This window comes from Aethalodelphis obliquidens, unplaced genomic scaffold (genome assembly GCF_003676395.1).
Source record: "Aethalodelphis obliquidens isolate GAN/ISIS:26980383/991018 unplaced genomic scaffold, ASM367639v1 scaffold3, whole genome shotgun sequence".
Lineage (NCBI taxonomy): Eukaryota > Metazoa > Chordata > Mammalia > Artiodactyla > Delphinidae > Aethalodelphis > Aethalodelphis obliquidens.
In genome coordinates, this window is record NW_020837947.1 from 24,400,130 (window position 1) to 24,419,539 (window position 19,410).

Here is a 19,410-nt window from a genome sequence, read left to right on the forward strand (position 1 = left end):
TTCACCGTTCTCTGCAAGCACGCTGACAGGTGGCCACAGCATGCTGAATCCTGGGGCTAGTTGGCCACTCTGGAATATCTACCCGTGGTTGCCCATGTTAAGTAAGATAGAGCTTACTAAGAATCGGGTCTTTGCTCCCAAACCTTTTCTTCCCAGTTATCCTTGGTTTTGTATTATGTAAATCAACAGAATGATACATAAACTGATGAAATATGTGTTAAAAGAAAGAGTTGTTTCTAAAAAAAACTATGCTTAATGAGTCGAAAGCCTAGATGTAGGCCAATAGCAAAAAAAAACTGTCAACTTAGATGTGAGCAACTATAAAAGACTGGAAGAAAGTTGTAAAACTCTAGAGAATTATCCAATCAAGCTGCTTTACAAATATCTTAGGTCTTTAGGTTCTAGCAGTATTGTTTTAAAAAAATTATAAATCTTATATGCCATATTACGGATATGATTTTTGTAAAAACAAGCAAAAACCCTCCGAATTCCAATCAGAAGATCCATACCCAAAACAAAGATCACAGCCCTACATCAAAATTGATAAATAAATGAACATACATCTTAAGTTAAAATAACATGTCTTACATACGTATGTGTCATTTTTACGCCTAAAACAACTTTTTCAATTTAACCCATGAGTTCCAGTTCTGATCGTATTTGACATGAGGGCCTTGGTTGTATTTGAAGGGCTGCCTTATAGATAAGAGGTGAGGCTTCTTTTGTAAACCTTATATAGGATTTGGAGTAATAGGTCAAATATCTAACCTGGTGTTTCTCAAAGTATAATCCATGGACCACCAATATCCAAACCATCTTGGGTATTTGCTTTAAGTACAGATTCTAATCACACCCTAATACTTCCTAACTTATTTTCTCTGAGAAGGATCTGCACTTACATGCCCCTGAGGAGATTCCAATGCATACTATGGTGGAGAACAGTGGTCTAATATAAAGGAACAGTTGCTCACAACAATGCCCCAGGTGGGAATATTATGGAAATGTTCAAACAGAGGCTGAATGATAGTTGGCCAGAATTTCTACAGACGGGTCCAGAATTTGGTGGGAGGTTGAATTTTGTGTGATTCATGCTTGAGTTGGAGACTTTTTTCCTCTTTTTTTTTTTTCCATTGCAATCACTAACTTTTAGTTGAGAATCAAACTTTTTTTTTTTTTTTTTTTTGAGAATCAAACTTTTTAAACTAGTTGTTTTCTTAGCTTTCTTAGATTCTTTGCAAAGTTCCCCCAAAATTACTTAAGAGGATTACTTAGCAAGTAATTAAGTTTACACACAAGTTACAACAAATGGTAATCTAAAAGATAATTTGAGTCTTTCCATGCATTCTCTTCTCACAGTTGCTGAACCAGGCAGCAGAGTGGAAACTTCAGGCCAAAGTGCTGAAGGAACAAGAGACAGTCCTGCAGGCTCAGGTGAAGTAGGGGGACAACAATGCATGGGTGTGCCCTCCTTGCTGTGAACGAAAGGTAGTCAGCAAGAGGCCTTCCATGTGGGAGGGGAAGTAGGGACAGAAGTTGGAAATGAAGAATAATTTCATATTTATTATTTTTAAGTGAAAATAAAAGTACAATGTTATATCTAAGAAAAATAAATGCTCTGCACCAACAACTTCTAGTCAAAAGGTCTGCTGACATATCAATACAAATGAGGGACAACCAGAATAAGCTGGTGGCCAGGTCCTTGCCTACCTGTTCATATGTCCTCTCTCTCCTCCCCCATTAACCTGTCAAGGTAAGGGTAAAATGTAACCGTCCAGATGCACCATCTATAACTGTCAATACTAAAAATTTCCTTACTTGTTTGACATTATTTATAATAAAAGGAAATTAGAAAAATAGAGTCAGCACCCACGTTTTTGTGCTATCAGAGGTTGGCCTTGTCAGTGTCACATGATTAAAGATGGCAGACATCAGAAACCATTTTCATTTGGCTTCGTGATGTTATGTGTATGTTTTGATTAGACTATGGGAATTGGTATTTCAGGCTCAAAAATAAAGCCTCATGCAACAGCTGGCTCTGGAGGAAAGCCAGACCTATCCATCTTTCTGGTGCCCTTGGGGCTCTGCCCCTGCTGGCAAACACTCCCTGTTAGGTTCCAGGAGAGCCATCCTGCCACAGGCCGGGCCACAGAGGGGCTCTAGCTCCCCTGCTGGGAGAAATGCCCAAGTGCTAAAGGGACTGTAAAATCTCACAGAGCAAATTCACAGAAAGCGAGAAAATCAGAAGCCTTCCAAACTGGGCAGCATTAATTTAAGATTTGAATAATTCACTTGTAAATGTTTATGTGCTGACTACTGAATATTTGTTCATTGTGAAAAAAATTCTTCACTGTATGAATGAACAAGTTCAATGAATACGTGTTCATTTTTTAAAAAGGAAAGTAGGAAAAACAAGAAACTTAAAATCACAAATTATACCACTACACAGACAAAAACAAAATAACATTTTGATATCTAACCTTCCTAAAGCACACCTTTCCAATGTGTGTACAAAACCCAATGATGAATTGTTTCCCCCACTAGTAGATCAAAATAGTTTAAAAATATTAATTACATAGAAATACGAACCGTAATTTTTTTTCACTATTAATAGAATCGAAGGACTAAACTCTAAAGTTACAAATTCAAGGTGATCCTTTAGGCAGTCACGGAACACATCATATCATGGTGTGGGGTGGGTGGCAGGCAGTGGCAGTTTTCTAACCAGAGGCAGGCAGGGGGGGAAAGGAGGTGTGACCTCACTGTCCAGCGGTGGGGGGCTGTCGCCGGGGAGAGTCCAGAGAAGCAAGTCAGGGCTTCTGGCTCTATCCCTGTCCCATTCACAGCACAGAGCCTTGAGGGGTACAACAGGCAGTACTTGAAGCTATTCATTGTTCCATCTGTTATAAGCAATCTCTACTCCTCTATGTTAAATGAAGAATAGATTAATACCATTAGACTCTGGGCTAGAGAGTGACTCATTTGGCTGGTATCAGAATCTTGGTCTTTAATGACCTGTGAAATAACATAAAGGTGTGATCCAATTTCCCACCTATACCCACTCAAGTTTGAAAAAGTATGACCCAGGGTTCTAGACTTGCCAGTGTTCCTCGTTCATCCCTCAATACTGAGTCGAACCCAGGTACCAGGGTCAGAGTCCTGGCTCTTCTACTGTGAAGCTGTCTGATTCTGTGCAGCTCACCTAAACCTCCCTGGACCTAAATTTCCTGGTCTGTAAAATAAGGATGTTGTAATGGATCAATGATCCCAAGCTGGAGTCCTCTGACCTCTGGGAGGCCCATTACTTTTCAGTATTTCCAAAACCTAACAGCACATAAGGCAGCAGCTACTATCTAAAATGTAGTTGTTTCTGACATTATATCAGCTTTTGCTTAGCAGCGTGGATGGCAGTTATTCATATGTTTGATTAAGTTTATAGAAGGAAAATGAGTTAATTAACATGTAGTATATGCAGTTTGTTTTCAAGTTATGCACTCAAAACACTTAGCTCAGGGCTTCCCTGGTGGCACAGTGGTTAAGAATCCGCCTGCCAATGCAGGGGACACGGGTTCGAGCCCTGGTCTGGGAAGATCCCACATGCCACGGAGCAACTAAGCCCGTGCACCACAACTACTGAGCCTGCACTCTAGAGCCCACGAGCCACAACTACTGAGCCCGTGTACTGTAACTACTGAAGCTCGCACCTAGAGCCTGTGCTCTGCAACAAGAGAAGCCACTGCAATGAGAAGCCCGTGCATCGCAACAGAGTATCCCCCGCTCACCACAACTAGAGAAAGCCTGCTCATAGCAACAAAGACCCAACACAGACAAAAATAAAAATAAACTAATTAAAAAACAAAAGAGTAGACACATTCAACAATTAAAAAAAAAACACTTAGTGCCTGCCCCCATAGTAAGCATAATTAATTCAACTAATATTTATTGAGCATCTAAGTGATAGGCATGGCTCTAGATGTTAGAAATATAGTACTTAATAAGAAAATCAAAAATCCCTGCCTAATTAAACTCACAATCTAGTGATAAATATTAATTAAAATGCTAACAACTGATTAGTGTATGCGCTAACATTAGTATTATTTCATAGGTAAGGATCCACATAGTGATATATGAGACAAAAGAAGTCCTTATTTGAAAAGAAGTTTAAGAACCACTGGAAAAGATGATCTCAAAACCATGTTCAGCTCTAGTTTATGAATGTAGAGAATATCCAGAGCTGAAGAACTCAGCTAAACTAGATAACCCTGCCTCCTCCATCACCTTGCTTTCCATGGCACGTGGCTCTCTCTGTAAGGACCCTCCCTTGTCTATCTCTTTTGTCTTCAAGGCATTTTCAGAACTGCAATAATTACTTAATCATCACAAAGAATACAGAGGTCCCAAATCCCTATGTGTAATAATGTTTAAATGAGCTCCTCTTGAAAAATATCAGCATTATATTTTTTAAATGTTTAAACCTTGAAAAACAAAGTCTATCACAGATGATCTTGCAAGGCACTCAAACACTTCCTTTGGTTTGACAATTAAAGGAGTCGGATGGGGCTTCCTTGGCGGCGCAGTGGTTGAGAGTCCGCCTGCCGATGCAGGGGACACGGGTTCGTGCCCCGGTCTGGGAAAATCCCACATGCCGCGGAGCGGCTGGGCCCGTGAGCCATGGCCGCTGAGCCTGCGCGTCCGGAGCCTGTGCTTCGCAATGGGAGAGGCCACAACAGTGAGAGGCCCGCGTACAGCAAAAAAAAAAAAAAAAAAAGAAAGAAAGAAAGGAGTCGGATGGTAGGAAGGAGAGGCCTTAGTCTCCATTTCTATGGTCTTAGCAAAGGAAATATCAAGGATAGATTGTGTTTTCCTAGGCGGAAGTCACTTTTCAGTCATAAGACAACATGTTGCCAATCTGGGGCATGATTCTCACTTAGGGAAGAGATGTCTAGCTTTCAATTATACAAACCAAGGCAATAGAGTAAATGTCAGAGATGATCAATGGGATACAATTGTGGCTACAAATAGAGTATTCATTGGATCGATAAGAATGAAGATGGTAGTAGATGTGGGAAGTCAGCAATACCCACAAAACACAGCAGCACGGACACAAAATACTACCCCGGGGAAAGATCAGTGAGTCAACTAACTGTTAAAGATGGGTATTCACAGTCTTTAATCTCAGAAGGCCTCACCTTATCTATATAAGATGAAAGGAGATTCCTCTGCAATTACTATTATAATTGGACTAGTTCCCAAACCAAATCTCCCAAGTTGGCTAAGACAATTCCTGGACATGTTTCTGTTTCATATATGCTATGAATGTTTGTAATTAAAATTTGTGCTCAGGTAAAAGAATGTGTGTGCCGCTCCGCCCATTTAAAAGTGAAATGTCAGGGCAACTGTTGTTGTTACTAACCCTAGAATAGTTTGTTTCTATTTCTGCCTCTGGTAAAAATACTGAGGAAGACCTCTGGATGTTCCTTCCACGCTTCCCTGAAATACCAAAGTGAAAGAGGGAATATGACACATCAAACATGCATCACGGGCTTCCCTGGTGGCGCAGTGGTTGAGAGTCCGCCTGCCGATGCAGGGGACGCGGGTTCGTGCCCCCTTCTGGGAAGTTCCCACATGCCGCGGAGCGGCTGGGCCCGTGAACCATGGCCGCTGAGCCTGCACGTCCAGAGCCTGTGCTCCGCAACGGGAGAGGCCACAACAGTGAGAGGCCCGTATACCGCAAAAAAAAAAACCAAAAACAAAACAAAACCAAAAAAACATGCATCATATCAGCATAATAGTGAGAGGGAAAGTATGACCAAACACATATCCATAAAGTAAACAGGAAGTGTGCATTTTAGTTCGTATCAATAAAGAGTGACAGAGTTGGTTACTTGAGAAAAGTACAGTCCATACAGGTTTTGCCACCTATGACAAAGAGGTCAAATAGGAAGAAAAGCAGACTATTAAAAACAGTCACTAAAAGGAAGAAATGGAGAGCTATCGTTTAACAGGTGTAGAGTTTCAGTTTTGCATGATGAAAAGTTCTGGAAATTGGGGTGCACAACAATGTGAATATACTTAACAATATTGAACTATATATTTAAAATGGTTAAGATGGCAAATCTTATGTTATGTGTATTTTACCCAATTTAAAAGATGAAAAGAGAGAAAAAGTTGATGGTCACTAGAAAAAAGCCAGAAGTGGTAATGAAGTGAGACACTACTCCTTGGAACTCTGGTATATTTGTCTTCTCCATGCCACAAGAAAACATGGGGAAGGGAAACAAAATCTGCCGAATTTATACACCAAAAGAACATTTTGCCCAAAGAATGAGGAGAGAGCTGGCCGGGGTGCGTGTGGTTGCCCCCGTTGAGCCTGTCAAGGTTGTGCAGGTGAAATGCACCGCACACGTGCCCACTCCTTCCCTTCCTGTCTGCAGCCTACAACTAGAGAGAGGGCCTAGTTGTGCAGGAGAGGGTCTGGGAGGACCAGCTCAGGAGATCATATCTGCGAACCCCCTGTACTTCTGCTGGAATTACTGAAAAGCTGGAAAAAGAAAGAGGAGAAAGTTAAGGAAAAGAAGTTAACAGGAGGCTTGGCCAAAAATACAAATGAATGGATTTTGTGATAGGTGAAGAGGATCAGCTGGGGGTAGCTGTCCCCACCCTACACCACTAGACCATGGGCAGTACAGGCAGCCAGTCCCACAGGAGCTTACATTCAAATTGAGGGACTTGACCTATTCATTCACCCTGAAATCAAGGTTCAGTGGATCTCAGCCAGTACTTTGGGAAAAAATGAAACAATTAAATAGACTATATCAAGGGTGCATTGCATATAATGATCAAGTACAGTTGACACTTGAACAACATGAGTTTGAACTGTGCTGATCTAATTACACGTCGATTTTTTTCAATAGTAAATACTACAGTACGGCAGTATCCAAAGTTGGTTGAATCTGCAGATGGGGAACCGCAGATATGAGCACCCGGGAGTACAGAGGGCTGACTATAAATTATACACAGATTTTGCACTTCATGGAGGATCAGTGTCCCTAACCCCCTGTTCAAGGGTCAGCTGTATTGTCTTATGCACTATGTGTGTAAAACCCTAGGGTACCTTCCTGGCCATGAATTCCCTTTTGCCACTTTACCCAGTCTTTTTAAATCTGTATGCCAAAGAATCATGAGAAGAATTTTAGGCCACTAGAGTTACCTCAAGTTTTATCACATATCCACAGAGTTAATGATTGATTTCAAAATGACGGTCAGCTGTTGTCTGACTTGGGAAAATCTGTGTCCTATGAAAAGTTTTACGTTATTTTGTTGTTCTTGTGTACTGCAGTAAAACCCTGCTATTCTGAATCATGTGAGAATGAGCCATTCTAGATAAGCAAATTTTCTTGGTTCTAGGGGTTGTTTGATTCCCACACCCTTCCTCTATAACTCCCATCCCCAAGACTGGGAACTCTCCAACCTACTGGCTTTCGGTCAGTCACTCTTCTCTGCTTTTGAAAGGACAGTCTCACAAGTACCACCAGCCAGCTGGCGCCCAACTGAGGACTTGAGACTGTTCCAGACAGTCAGAGTACCAAAGTCTCATTTGAAAACGGAAACTTTCCATGTTAGTAAACAAGAATCATCCATATTAAATCTCCACTCACTCAAAATGTGCTATCCTAAAATTATTTTCAAAAGATTTTATTATTGTATCACTGTCAGTAACAATCAAGGATTTATGCACTCTCCTTCCCTATCCTGCCCTATTCCTACCCCAAATACAAGCCTCGGAATTAAGGATGTGGAGGTACAAAGCTTCTCCATACTCCCAGGCTAATCCTTATGATGTTTTATTGGTGCAAATTAGAAAAAGGCATTTCTCCCTCAAGACTCATTATTTCCATCTATAAAAAAATTGGTATCATAAACCGATTTTGTTGAAAAGGGACAACTAACTGCTGTTGGCTAGAACACTGTATTCATAAATACACAAAACCACAATGTCAAAAAGGGAAAGGACGATTGCTTATGATAGCACAACCTGCATAATGCAGCAACCGTCGTCCATGTCTGGCCCATACTTGTCTTCATTCTTGCTTCCTTCAAGACCAGGTACAAGGCTCACCTTCTCCACAAAACTGTGGCTCAAATGATCACCTGCCACACTCACCTCCTTCTCTGATCAGTACTTAACTGACTTGGTACTTTGTATTCACTGTCCTATAATCAAGTTGTCTTTGGGATTATCTTCCTGTCAGGAGTGCAGGTCCCTCAAAAACAGGAACTACAGGTTAAATGCTTTTGTACACAGAGTCAGTGCTTATGTTCAATGCTCAAAAAATGTTTGCTGGTAAAAGTTATAATGAAATGGTGATGATGTATTTTATTATTTCATTTTTCCTTAAAGAAGTACTTCAATCATACTCACTGACCTAGGCTGATCTCGTAGTAAAAAGAATTGAACATATCACTAACATTGTATTAAAAATTACCTTATATCATTTTTGTTCTCAAACAATAAACAATGACATGTTGTTTTGTTCTGGAAGCATTCTGAAAGCAGTCCTAAAACAAATCTACTCTTTCCCCTGTTTACAGCTTACTGTCTACTCTGAAAGGTTTGAAGAGTTTCAGAGCACACTGGCAAAAAGCAATGAGGTGTTTGCCACCTTCAAACAGGAAATGGAGAAAGTGAGTATTTCTTATCCCCCACGAAATACTGACATCTTCTAGTTCGACACGCAACACTCCTTTGGGTTCATTTTTCTCTTGCTAAGATATTTCAGTGCATTTCATGAAGTAATGAAACATTTATACATGCAAATGAGATTTGGACTGTATTTTTTTTATCGGTAAGTATCTGGTGAATTAGTCTTAGGAAGAGTCTGAAAACACTAGGATACATTTTCACTCTGAGGAAGAATATTTTCATTTTCTAGGCCATGGAGAGGTGTAAAAAGAAAAGATAAGAGCTAGAAATTTAATATTATGTTGTTTATACTGAAATTAAAAACTAATCTTTTAAAGATTAAAAAATTAATTTTCATACAAATAAGCAAAAGCAGAATGTTAGAGTAGAAAATACCATTTCATAGGATCCTTCTCAGAAGAGAATATATGTAATAAGATATAACGGACAGGGCGTTGAATGAGGAGATGAAGTCTGGGTGTGTTTTTACTCATCAAGTAGCAGTGAACAATTCACTTAACTTCCCCCTTATCTATAAATTAAGAAACGATTTCCCTTGCCTACTTGACAAGATTGTGAAGTTCAAATAAGTTAATGTATTTTTAAGGGTCTTAAACTTTTTAAAAGTCTTTCACAAATATGAGGTGCTAATATTATTGTTAGACATACTGTTTACATTTTGTTTAATTCAGTGTCTTCCCAAAATAAAATCAGCATCAGAACTGTGTTTCTGAACAGGCACTGGCATTAACCCTTTTTAAGTGTAGAAAGCATTCTTTGAAAAAATTTTCATAAACTAATATGATAAATTTCACAATTCATGAGCAAACTTAAAGGGCCAACATTTGTTAAAAGTTACAGCTTTCTCACTCCACGATGGATCCATCCATTTAAAAAAATTTTTTTTAATTACAGAGTTTTAATTTGGAATAAATATTAGAGTAGTAAAAATGCTGTTATTTATTGCAAAATTACATAGTTTTAAGATTGGAATAAATATTAAAGGAGTTTTCTATCTGGAGTTAATTTATAGACTCTTAGCAGAATTAGCAAAAAAATTTGATATGCATATTGCATTTCTTTAGGTGTGGTCCCATGGATTTCATCAAATTCCTAAAGGTGCTGATGACTTTTAAAAGTTTAAGTCAGTTAAGAAATGATCAAAATAAAAAAGCACTCAAGGCTCATATAGCTTCTCTATAGGGCCCAGGGGCCAACTGCCTGGGCCCAGCCTCTAGCCTCCAAGCAGACCCGCCTCAGGCAGGTTAGCATGAAGCAGCCAGTGCCCAGGTGTGGTTCATCCAGGGTAACTGCACCTGAACACACGCCTTGTCCTTCAGGCAAGCAGAGAGGAGGAGGAGCTCCTATAACCAGGAACGTGAGTAGTTTCAGGTCTGAAAAAGCCAGGCTTCATTTTAGTAACTTCTGGATGCCCTACACCCAGCCCGGCCTGGCAACTAGCATGCACTCTGCACATGTTGCATTAAATGAAATAACTCCAGCCCTACTCTTCTGCTAACTCACCTGAATATTACTCCACCTCTCTGAACCTTAGTTTCCCCGTTTATAAAGTGGAAGTGAAAACAGAACCCTCCTTGGGGGACTGTCTCAAGGATGAAAGCAATAACGCATGTAATCACATTCTGTGAATCCTACTGCACTCTACAAATGTGAAGGCTGAGAACATAGAAAGTTGCCTTTGTGTGGCTACTTCTCAGATGTGCCCAGATATTATCAACATTTTAACATCTGAAAAGCCAGGCCGACCTTCTCACTAATAATCTTCCATTCAGTACAGTAAATAATCTAAATTTCAAGCTTATTCTTGGAACTCAATAAGGCTATTTTTATTTTAAGAAAAAGAAAAAGCAATGACAAAACAGAAAGGCCTTAAGTAGTTTTCCTTTCTCCTTAATTGGCTCTGGTGCAAGTAAGTTTGTTCACCACTGACCTAGATGATTCAAAAATAAATCATGACTCTCTCCACTCAGTCATCATTTCTTGACATCGAATTTTTGCTTGCTTCAGCAGCTGGTAATGAAAGGACTTTTCTTGAAGTCACATAGGGAACTGATAGTTTCTTTGATATATTAACTCTTCAGAATTAACATTAAAACACTCATTTTTGTAGACCACTAAGAAAATGAAGAAGCTGGAAAAGGACACAGCCACGTGGAAAGCTCGGTTTGAGAACTGTAACAAAGCTCTGTTGGACATGATTGAAGAGGTGAGGAAGTTTTTCCCCTTGTTCATCTTCCCTTGTCTAGTCAATATATTTATACTCAGAAAATAATTATGGTCTAATACCACAAAATAATTACTTTTGAAAAAGAGCTGAATTTTTCTGGGATGTGGTATATGATATTGTAATAAAAATAATTAGAGCAAACGTCAATTTAGTAATTTAGTCTTAGGTCCAGACTCATAAAGAGTGTTGTGACCCTAAGTCACACGCCTACTTGTTGATTCCAAAGCTGTCCCCAAAGCAGCACCACACCTGCTGGACCGTGAATTCCTTAAAGGCAGGATGAGTGTTTTACCTGTCCTTGAATTTCCCTGGTGCCTGACACAATACAGGCGCAGAATAAATTAATTAGTTGATTTGAACATAACTGAGAGAAGACACTAGCCCAAGCACCCAGGGTATGTGCTATTTTATAGACAGATACAGAGATATATTGTTTAATTCCTCCAACAGGCATTTAAATACTGATATTACATCAGGCTCTGGAGATTCTGAGACCATAAAGGCAAAGATACATGGTCCTTAACCTGAGAGGCAGGGCTTTCAAGTGAAGGCCTCTCCACGTAAAGAAGTGGGGGAAAAAAAGGTACAGAGTAGCACAAAGGTGGGGCTGAAGGAGTAAGATGATTTCATGCACAAACACACCAACATTTCTAGAGGAAAGGAGAATTGAACAGTTCAAGCAGCATCATGAATGAGTGTGTGGTGAGTTTCTCTGGATATAATTACTGTTCTAACAATTCATCCCAAATTGCAACCAATTCCAAAGAGATGTGCTTATTATTCATAAACATAAATCAAACAGTTGCTGGATTAGCATATAGCAGTTTATCTACAGAACAGATAAGGCATTGCTGATGGCCAAGACCCAGTCCATCTCAATCATTTTGTCATAAACTTCTACTTATGCCTTCTAAGTCTTAGAAGCAGGAAATTTATTATAAGATTTTAAAAGCCCTAGACTGAAACAGAGAGAAGCTTTGCTATCTTTCTTTTCTAAAGAAAAGAATATGTGGCTTAAAATTCTACCAGAGTCTCCAACACAGTACAAAACTAGAAGTGATGTCCCTGACCGAGTATCTGTCCAGCCACCACCCTGTGGTCAGAGCCTAACAGACAAATTCCTGGACAAATGGCTTTGCTTCTCTCCATAGAGCATCCTGGCAATTTTGCTTTTCATGTCGTTTTATAAGTGTGTGTGTCTGTTTAAATGACAGAAAGCACTGAGAGCTAAAGAATATGAGTGCTTCGTGATGAAAATTGGAAGGCTAGAGAACCTCTGTCGAGCTTTACAAGAGGAGAGAAACGAACTCTATAAAAAAATTAGAGAAACAAAAATGCCTGAAAAGGATGACCAAGGTCAGCTCACCTCTGACGACGACGAACCGGAGTCAAATACCTCCGTGGGTGAAGAGGCAGATGCGGAGGAAGCCAACAGTGTTCACAATGCTGTGCAAAATCTGACCGCGGCCTTCATGGTCATTCATCGTCCAGAGTCAACCCTCGATGCGTCCAAAGAAATCCAAACAGAAGTCAGCAGTCCTCAAGGGGGCGGCGGCACGGCCCTCAAGGGGCTGGAACAATCCCCTCTGAGCCCAGCACGCCATTCAGGGAGTCCCCTGCAACCCCCAAGTCCTCAGGCTGAGGCGGAGGGAGGCAACGAGGCAGAACCTCCCCTCAGAGCAGGGTCAGGAGCACAGGCCCAAGGCAATGGCCCCCCTCCTGCACCACAGGCTGATCCGCAGCCCCGGAAGCCAGAGGCAGCATTTTCCAGCCAGGCGCCGGAGCCTCCGGCAGAAGCGTTTCTACGGGAGATGGAGGCCAACGAGCAGCCCCAGAAGCCAGAGGCAGCATTTTCCAGCCACGCCCCGGAGCCTCCGGCAGAAGCATTTCTACGGGTGATGGACGCCAACGGGCAGCCCCGGAACCCAGAGGCAGCAGCTTCCGGCCAGGCCCCGGAGCCTCGGGCAGAAGCATTTCTACGGGAGGTGGAGGCCAACAGGCAGCCCCGGAACCCAGAGGCAGTATTTTCCGGCCAGGCCCCGGAGCCTCCAGCAGAAGCATTTCTACCGGTGATGGAAGCCAACGGGCAGACCCGGAAGCCAGAGGCAGCAGCTTCCGGCCAGGCCCCGGAGCCTCCGGCAGAGGCTTTTCTATGGGTGATGGAGGCAGACGGTCGTGCCCCCCCGCCCGCAGCAGGAGAGCACGTGCCAGCTGGGGAGTCTAGATGTGAGCCCAGGAGGCAGCCCCCAGCAGCAGCAGCAGAGGGGCTGCCAGGAGGGGCCTCAGCTGGGCCCCCGCTGCCCAAAGTGGCTGACACCAATCTGGAAGGAGTCGACTAAGCCTCCTCTGCCTTCTGAGGCTGTTCTTCCCGACTTTCCATCGTCCTAACAGATTGTCTCCTGAAAGAGGCGTTAAGGGCTGGGGACGTCTAATGGAAGAGACTTATTTAGAATCAAGACATTTTAATATGTTATGCGGAGTAGTACCTTCAGCCTTTGCTATTTGTTCTCAACTTAGAACTGATTTGGAGCTTTTCTATTTAACACTGATAGGATAATTTTCTCAAATGGCAACAAAACATACGAGTAGCAAATTTATATTAATTTGCCATTAAGATGGTACTTAATTCAATTTCTTAATCAACAGTAAGATTTGGTGTTTAAAGACTCCCATCACAATATATAAATACTGAAAATGTGATGCTTTATTTATTTCCATAGAGTTTAATAAGTGCCATAGTAAGTAATGGATGACCAGGTTCCATTTAAACATTATATACATTGTGTGTGTATATGTATGAATATATACATATATGTGCTTATGCACTTATATACACGTGTATATTTTATACACATGTATGCAAATATATATTACACATATATTCTATCATCTCTTTTTGGCTTTCTGTCATGCAGAATATTTAGATGCTTATCAAAAAAATTATCTCTTACTTGCACCTGGGACTACAGTAGACTAATGCTCTGTGAATTAGAAATAGGTTCAGAACACAAATATTAGGCTACATAATGTTGGGTAAAAATAAGTAACCCAATGGTAGGTCAATAAATTCAACCAATGGATTAAATGACAGAACAGGATTGGGTTAGATCGCAAGGCTATACAGAGCACATAGACACAAAGATGGCCAAAAGAGGCCCTAAAAAATGGGGGAACAATCACCGCAGTAGACTGCTCACCTCTTGCAGCTGCTTCTCCTACACAACTCGGCCCCTTGCCTTGCAACACCCTCATGTGGTGAAGCAGCCCACTCACGCCTTCCTGCAAGGAAAGGGTTGGAAGTGGGAAAGGGAGGTGGGAATAGAGGGATTGAGGGCCCTCCGGCGGAGAGTCTGTGCTCTGGTACCCCGGCTTTTGAGCTAGAGGTCTGGAGAGAGCATATTCACCTGGCCCTGCCAACTCTTCAATTGCTTCCCTGTTGTCTACCACTCTCTCCAGAGGGTTTCCCCACCACCTCCTGCTGTCACTGCCCTAATCTATATTCTCAAAGCTTTTGCTCCTTCTTTCCAACCCTCTCCTTGGCAGCAGGAAATTACATTCAGCCCTCATGTCAATTATGGCTTAGTAAAAGCTATTATTTTTCCAAAACAAATCCACACAGGGTTTAAATATGAGTGATGAGGCTTGCAAGCCAACACATTTTCTGCTTTGATGAATTCTGTACAGCCAGAAGTTCAAAGCAAAGGACAAGTGGGTCCCTACTCAAAATGACTTGAAAAATAGGTGAGGATTTAGGAGATGCAAAAGCTAGAAATACCTGGGGTTGTCTACATGAGTATTACATTATTACTGCGTGACAAGAACCTCTAATGATACTGACAGCATGAATTACTCTATCTAGAGTAAAGAGAGACTGCAACAAAGAAATAGGAGGGAAGAGAGGGAGCGAGGGAAAAAACAGATCTAACCCAACCCTACCTTAAAAGTTGAACTCAAGTAGAAAAATGGTTTAAAGCAAGATTCTCTACTAGTCATCCAAGAAATCATTTTTCAGTGTTGCATGTGGCTGTCTGCTAAAGCACACAAAGTGCTTGTAGGCAGCAACCATATGCTATAAGAATTGTAAACTACATAATATTTGTTTGAAGCAGACAGTGAGGGTAGTAACAAAATGCTAGTCAGGAAAAAAAAATCAGGAAGATAGCAGAACCCATGTATTTTTAAAGGCTTAAAATTTTATAACCACAGGGTATCCAGCCAAATTCAACATTAACTGAAAATCTTAGCTATTTAAACATTCATTTAATTCAGAGCCAAATATGTACTACAGCAATCCAGGAGGGTCTCCTTTCCCATTATTTACAGAGGCTGAACTTCTAAGAATGGGGTAAGATTAGATAATCATAGTAAAGTCTCACTCTGAATGTTTAGCAAGAGAAACAGGCAGGAGAGGAGCCGAAATCCAGTAAATCAAATATTCTAATAAATATTCTAAAAAGTCCATTTTTTTTCAATCCAAAAGCTTTCATAGCAACACGTTACTCACTAGGGTGTATATCTTGGGCAGATTTTCAGATACAATAACTTGCCTGAAATTTGCAAGGCTTAATATAGGCTTTGGAAGAATTATTTTAATATTCAAAGAATGTTTTATTATAGTCCTTTGGCCTTACTAATTATAACAATAACTCATAAGGCCCAAAAGAGTAAGGAATTTCTTTTCTTTATCAAGGTCATATAACTATTTCTAGAGATGCCAAGTCTACTTTCCAGAAACACTGAAGTTATTGGTGTTTTCTAAATTAAATAACTATAATTTATGTATTTACTAAAAAGGCACTTCTCTTCCCAAATGCTCCAGTAGTGGTTTTATTTTAAAATTTTTCACTTATATTTATTTTTACTTATGTTACTTCTATGTTTCAACAATACCTAACAAAGATTGTGGTTATATTCTCTTGGTTGAATTTTTGGTCTATGAGTAGAATGTACATGGAATGAACACTTTGAAAATCTTGGTGTGGGTGTGTGCGCACGCGTGCACTCGGTGAGAGAAAACAGGGAAGGAGGAAGGGAGAGAGAGAGAATGTGACAGCCCAGGCCTAATGAGAGAGCAGAACCCAGGCTCCTCGGCCTGGCCATCCGCTGCTGCAGACCTATCACACTTCAGTTCCAGTCTCCCGTGAGACCATGTTTCCACAAACTTCTCTGGCATGTGCCCTCACAGAAATATTCTGAGGAGTAAGGGAGGGAGTGTAGAAGGTGTCAGCTCATTTTCTCCTTTTTCTACCTGCTTCAAGACTTTTCTCTAACAAGATCGGAAGAGGCCCACTGTTCTGCCTTTTGCTTATTCCCTCTCCCCAACCCATCTTGATCCGGGAGGGGCTTCTGGAACGCAGCATTTCCTAGCATGCTTGGAGAAGAGGGTTGCTTAGCTAGAATGAAAAAAAAAAAAGATTAAACCTTGCTTTTTTCATATGGTATAGATACACATTTTTAAAATAGCTCTTTTTTTTTAAATAATGAAAATATTATGTGTATGTTGCAAAACTGAAGCTGCTTTTCAATAAGACTAAGAGATAGCGAGGAGAGAAATCATTTCAGGAAAATTTCCTTAGCCCCTGCTCTAACCAGTAGTTAAATCCAGTATTTAGAAAAAGTGAAAGTAATTAAAATGTAAAGGATTCACTAAAAGAAGATATGAAATAAAAATGATAACTCTGGTCTCTAAAATTTGTTCCCATCATAAACTGGCAAGTAGGATTTAGGAAGTAAGTAGGCAAGTAGAGTATATAGGTTAAATTTTCACAAGGCTTAACTAATTTCCGTTTCTGAACCTGAAAATTAAAGTTATCATTAGAGCAACCATGAGAGCATTCCGTGAGAATAGAAACATTCATAAGTGATAGCAATAAAGGTTTTCCTCAACACTGTTCAGTTGTATCCTCAATACCTGAAGTCGAGTCTCCTTGGTGGTATCCCCTGATAGAATTTCCACAAATGCTAGTTACTGATGCTTATGTGTGTGAATGTACACACACACATGCACACAACACACATGTATAAAATTTGACACAGATTTAATTCTGTTCCTATAGGTGAGTCTTTACACCTGTATTTTCAAAGGATACCTACTATCATTTTTCCTGAGAAGGACAAAGTATAAAAAGGAATCATTTTCTTCATGAATAAGGATATTTGACAGAAACATTTAACTAGCAAATGAAACCTACAAATTCATTGATCCATGGCAGAAAAACTATTCACAGAAGCTGTTTCACTCTATCTGGAGATAAGAAACAAGACAAATCACTTCAGCAGGACAATCAACCTTGGCAAAATCTGAATGCAAGTCCTTCCTGCTGGACAGACTTTCTATTAACACCGACGTTGATCCCATTTAATTAACTTATTTATTTGCAATATATGAAAATATTTTTGAATGAATGAATGAACTGTTTAATATTAAAAACTTTTTTTACTCTTTTTTAACCCCAAATTAATTTTCTAATTAAATCCACTTTTTAAAATTTTTATACAGTTTTTAAAGGTTACTTTCCATTTACAGTTATTATAAAATATTGGCTATATTTTAACTTTGAATTTTTTTAAGTGGCATATCATAATGTTCGATTACCTCATATCATAATTAAAAGATACCTCGGTGTCAGATTAATTATTTCAGAACTGACAGTCAATGGATGACATAACAAATAACACAAAACCACCATAACAAGAAAAGCACAAAGACATATGTTAAGAGAGGGGAAGAAAGAAGGAGAGAGAGCTATTATATAAAAGAAAAAATAAAAAGATAAAACTTCAAGACTATTAAGAGCAATAAAGGAAGTGGCACATCAATTGGTGGTCCCTTTTGTGAAAGCAGGATTATAATAAAGGGCAAGAACCATAATGACATTCCCACACCTCCACACCGTAATGTCAACTTGGGGAAATTTTTACAAACATGTTTCTCAGTGTTGTTGTTTTATTCTTTCTTCTTGTTTGCCTTTCTTTTAAAATAATAAATGTGGTCTTTTTAGTATTAAAATAATAAAATTATAGAACATTTAGAAAATAGAGAAAAGTGAAGATTTACCCAATACTCTATCACCCTAACAACCACTGTCAGCATTCACTATATAATAGTGTATTTTATTTTATTATAAATTTATTTTATTTATTTATTTATTTTTGGCTGCGTTGGGTCTTCGTTGCTGCGTACAGGATTCCTCTAGTTGCAGCGAGTGCGCGGGCTTCTCAACGTGGTGGTTTCTCTTATTGGGGAGCACAGGCTCTAGGCGCAAGGGTTTTAGTAGTTGTGGTGCACCAACTCAGTAGTTGTGGCACACAGGCTGAGTTGCTCCGTGGCATGTGGGATCTTCCCGGACCAGGGCTTGAAGCCTTGTCCCCTGCATTGGCAGGCGGACTCTTAACCACTGCGCCACCAGGGAAATCTTATCATAGTGTATTTTAAATTACCTATCTTTTTTATTTAACGTTGTGTTAGTTTGTCTTTGGGGGAAGGTTCAGTAGTTCAAGTGAGAGTAATAGCTGTTAACAGCTGCCAGCTTTGTGCGTTCACACTGTTATTCAAATTTTATATGCTTACATGGAAGCATATTATACTATTTTTAGAATAAGCATGACTGTGCAGATACAGATACACAGCACACTTATACGTTGTTTGAAAAAGTTATGCCATGCAATGCACTTAAACGTCCCACCGCACATATACAAATTTCCAAGTAAATCTACTGGACATGGGCTAGAGTAAGACGTCTAAACTTAACACAGCTCAAAAAATTATATAAATATCAGAAACCAACTCTAGAGAAATACAAATGTCTTAAATAACAAAACAAAAAAAAAGTCCAACTCCAGTTTATGAAGCAACAGGAAACATATGATAATACCATAAATCATTACATTGGCTAAATAAAGGTCAATGATCTAAAACAAATCTAATCTCTTTAAAGTTAATGAGACAGTTAGTGGCTTTGTTGCTCTAATGAAATGATGGTCACCATCACTAGCTATAGCATATCTATTAAGTAGGGCAAGGCTAAAAACTGTTGTGACCTGAGATTGTTCTAATAACTACCAGGCAGATGCAACCAACCATGGAATATTCAGGGATTCCCATATACTAAGAAAGTCAGAGTTGAAATTTATAGAAATAGTACAACAGGGATGCTTTCATCACATCTAAAGTCACAAGGTTAAACATATGTCAGATTGGAGGACTGGCAGGGTGATAGTATAAGCAAGATTTATTAGAATACAACTAATGCTCTACCCTAACCAGTATAATTCCTCATAGACTACTGTAATATAGTGTATATTATATGTTAAGACTTGTTTTCTTAAGAGTCTTATCAAGAAGTTATTCCCTGGAATAAAATCAGTCAAGTCCAAAGTGCAAAGTGTAGGATAGCACTGGTCCAGGAATCAGGCTGTTGAGTCCCTTGTCCCTGTTCTGCTACCAACCAGCAGGGTGACTTTGCAGAAATCACTTAATATC

General features: G+C 39.9%; 1 protein-coding gene across 1 annotated transcript in view; it reads left to right on the top strand.

Moving 5' to 3' along the window:
* TXLNB (taxilin beta) overlaps window positions 1-16,819 on the top strand; it is a 40,209-nt gene extending 23,390 nt beyond the window's left edge. Inside the window, exons 7-10 of the mRNA XM_027085001.1 lie at window positions 1,357-1,431; window positions 8,590-8,682; window positions 10,812-10,907; window positions 12,143-16,819. Of these exons, the coding sequence (XP_026940802.1) occupies window positions 1,357-1,431; window positions 8,590-8,682; window positions 10,812-10,907; window positions 12,143-13,267 (1,389 nt within the window). The 3' untranslated portion in view covers window positions 13,268-16,819. The remainder of the gene's footprint in view (window positions 1-1,356; window positions 1,432-8,589; window positions 8,683-10,811; window positions 10,908-12,142) is intronic.
* The last annotated feature ends 2,591 nt before the right edge of the window (window positions 16,820-19,410 follow it).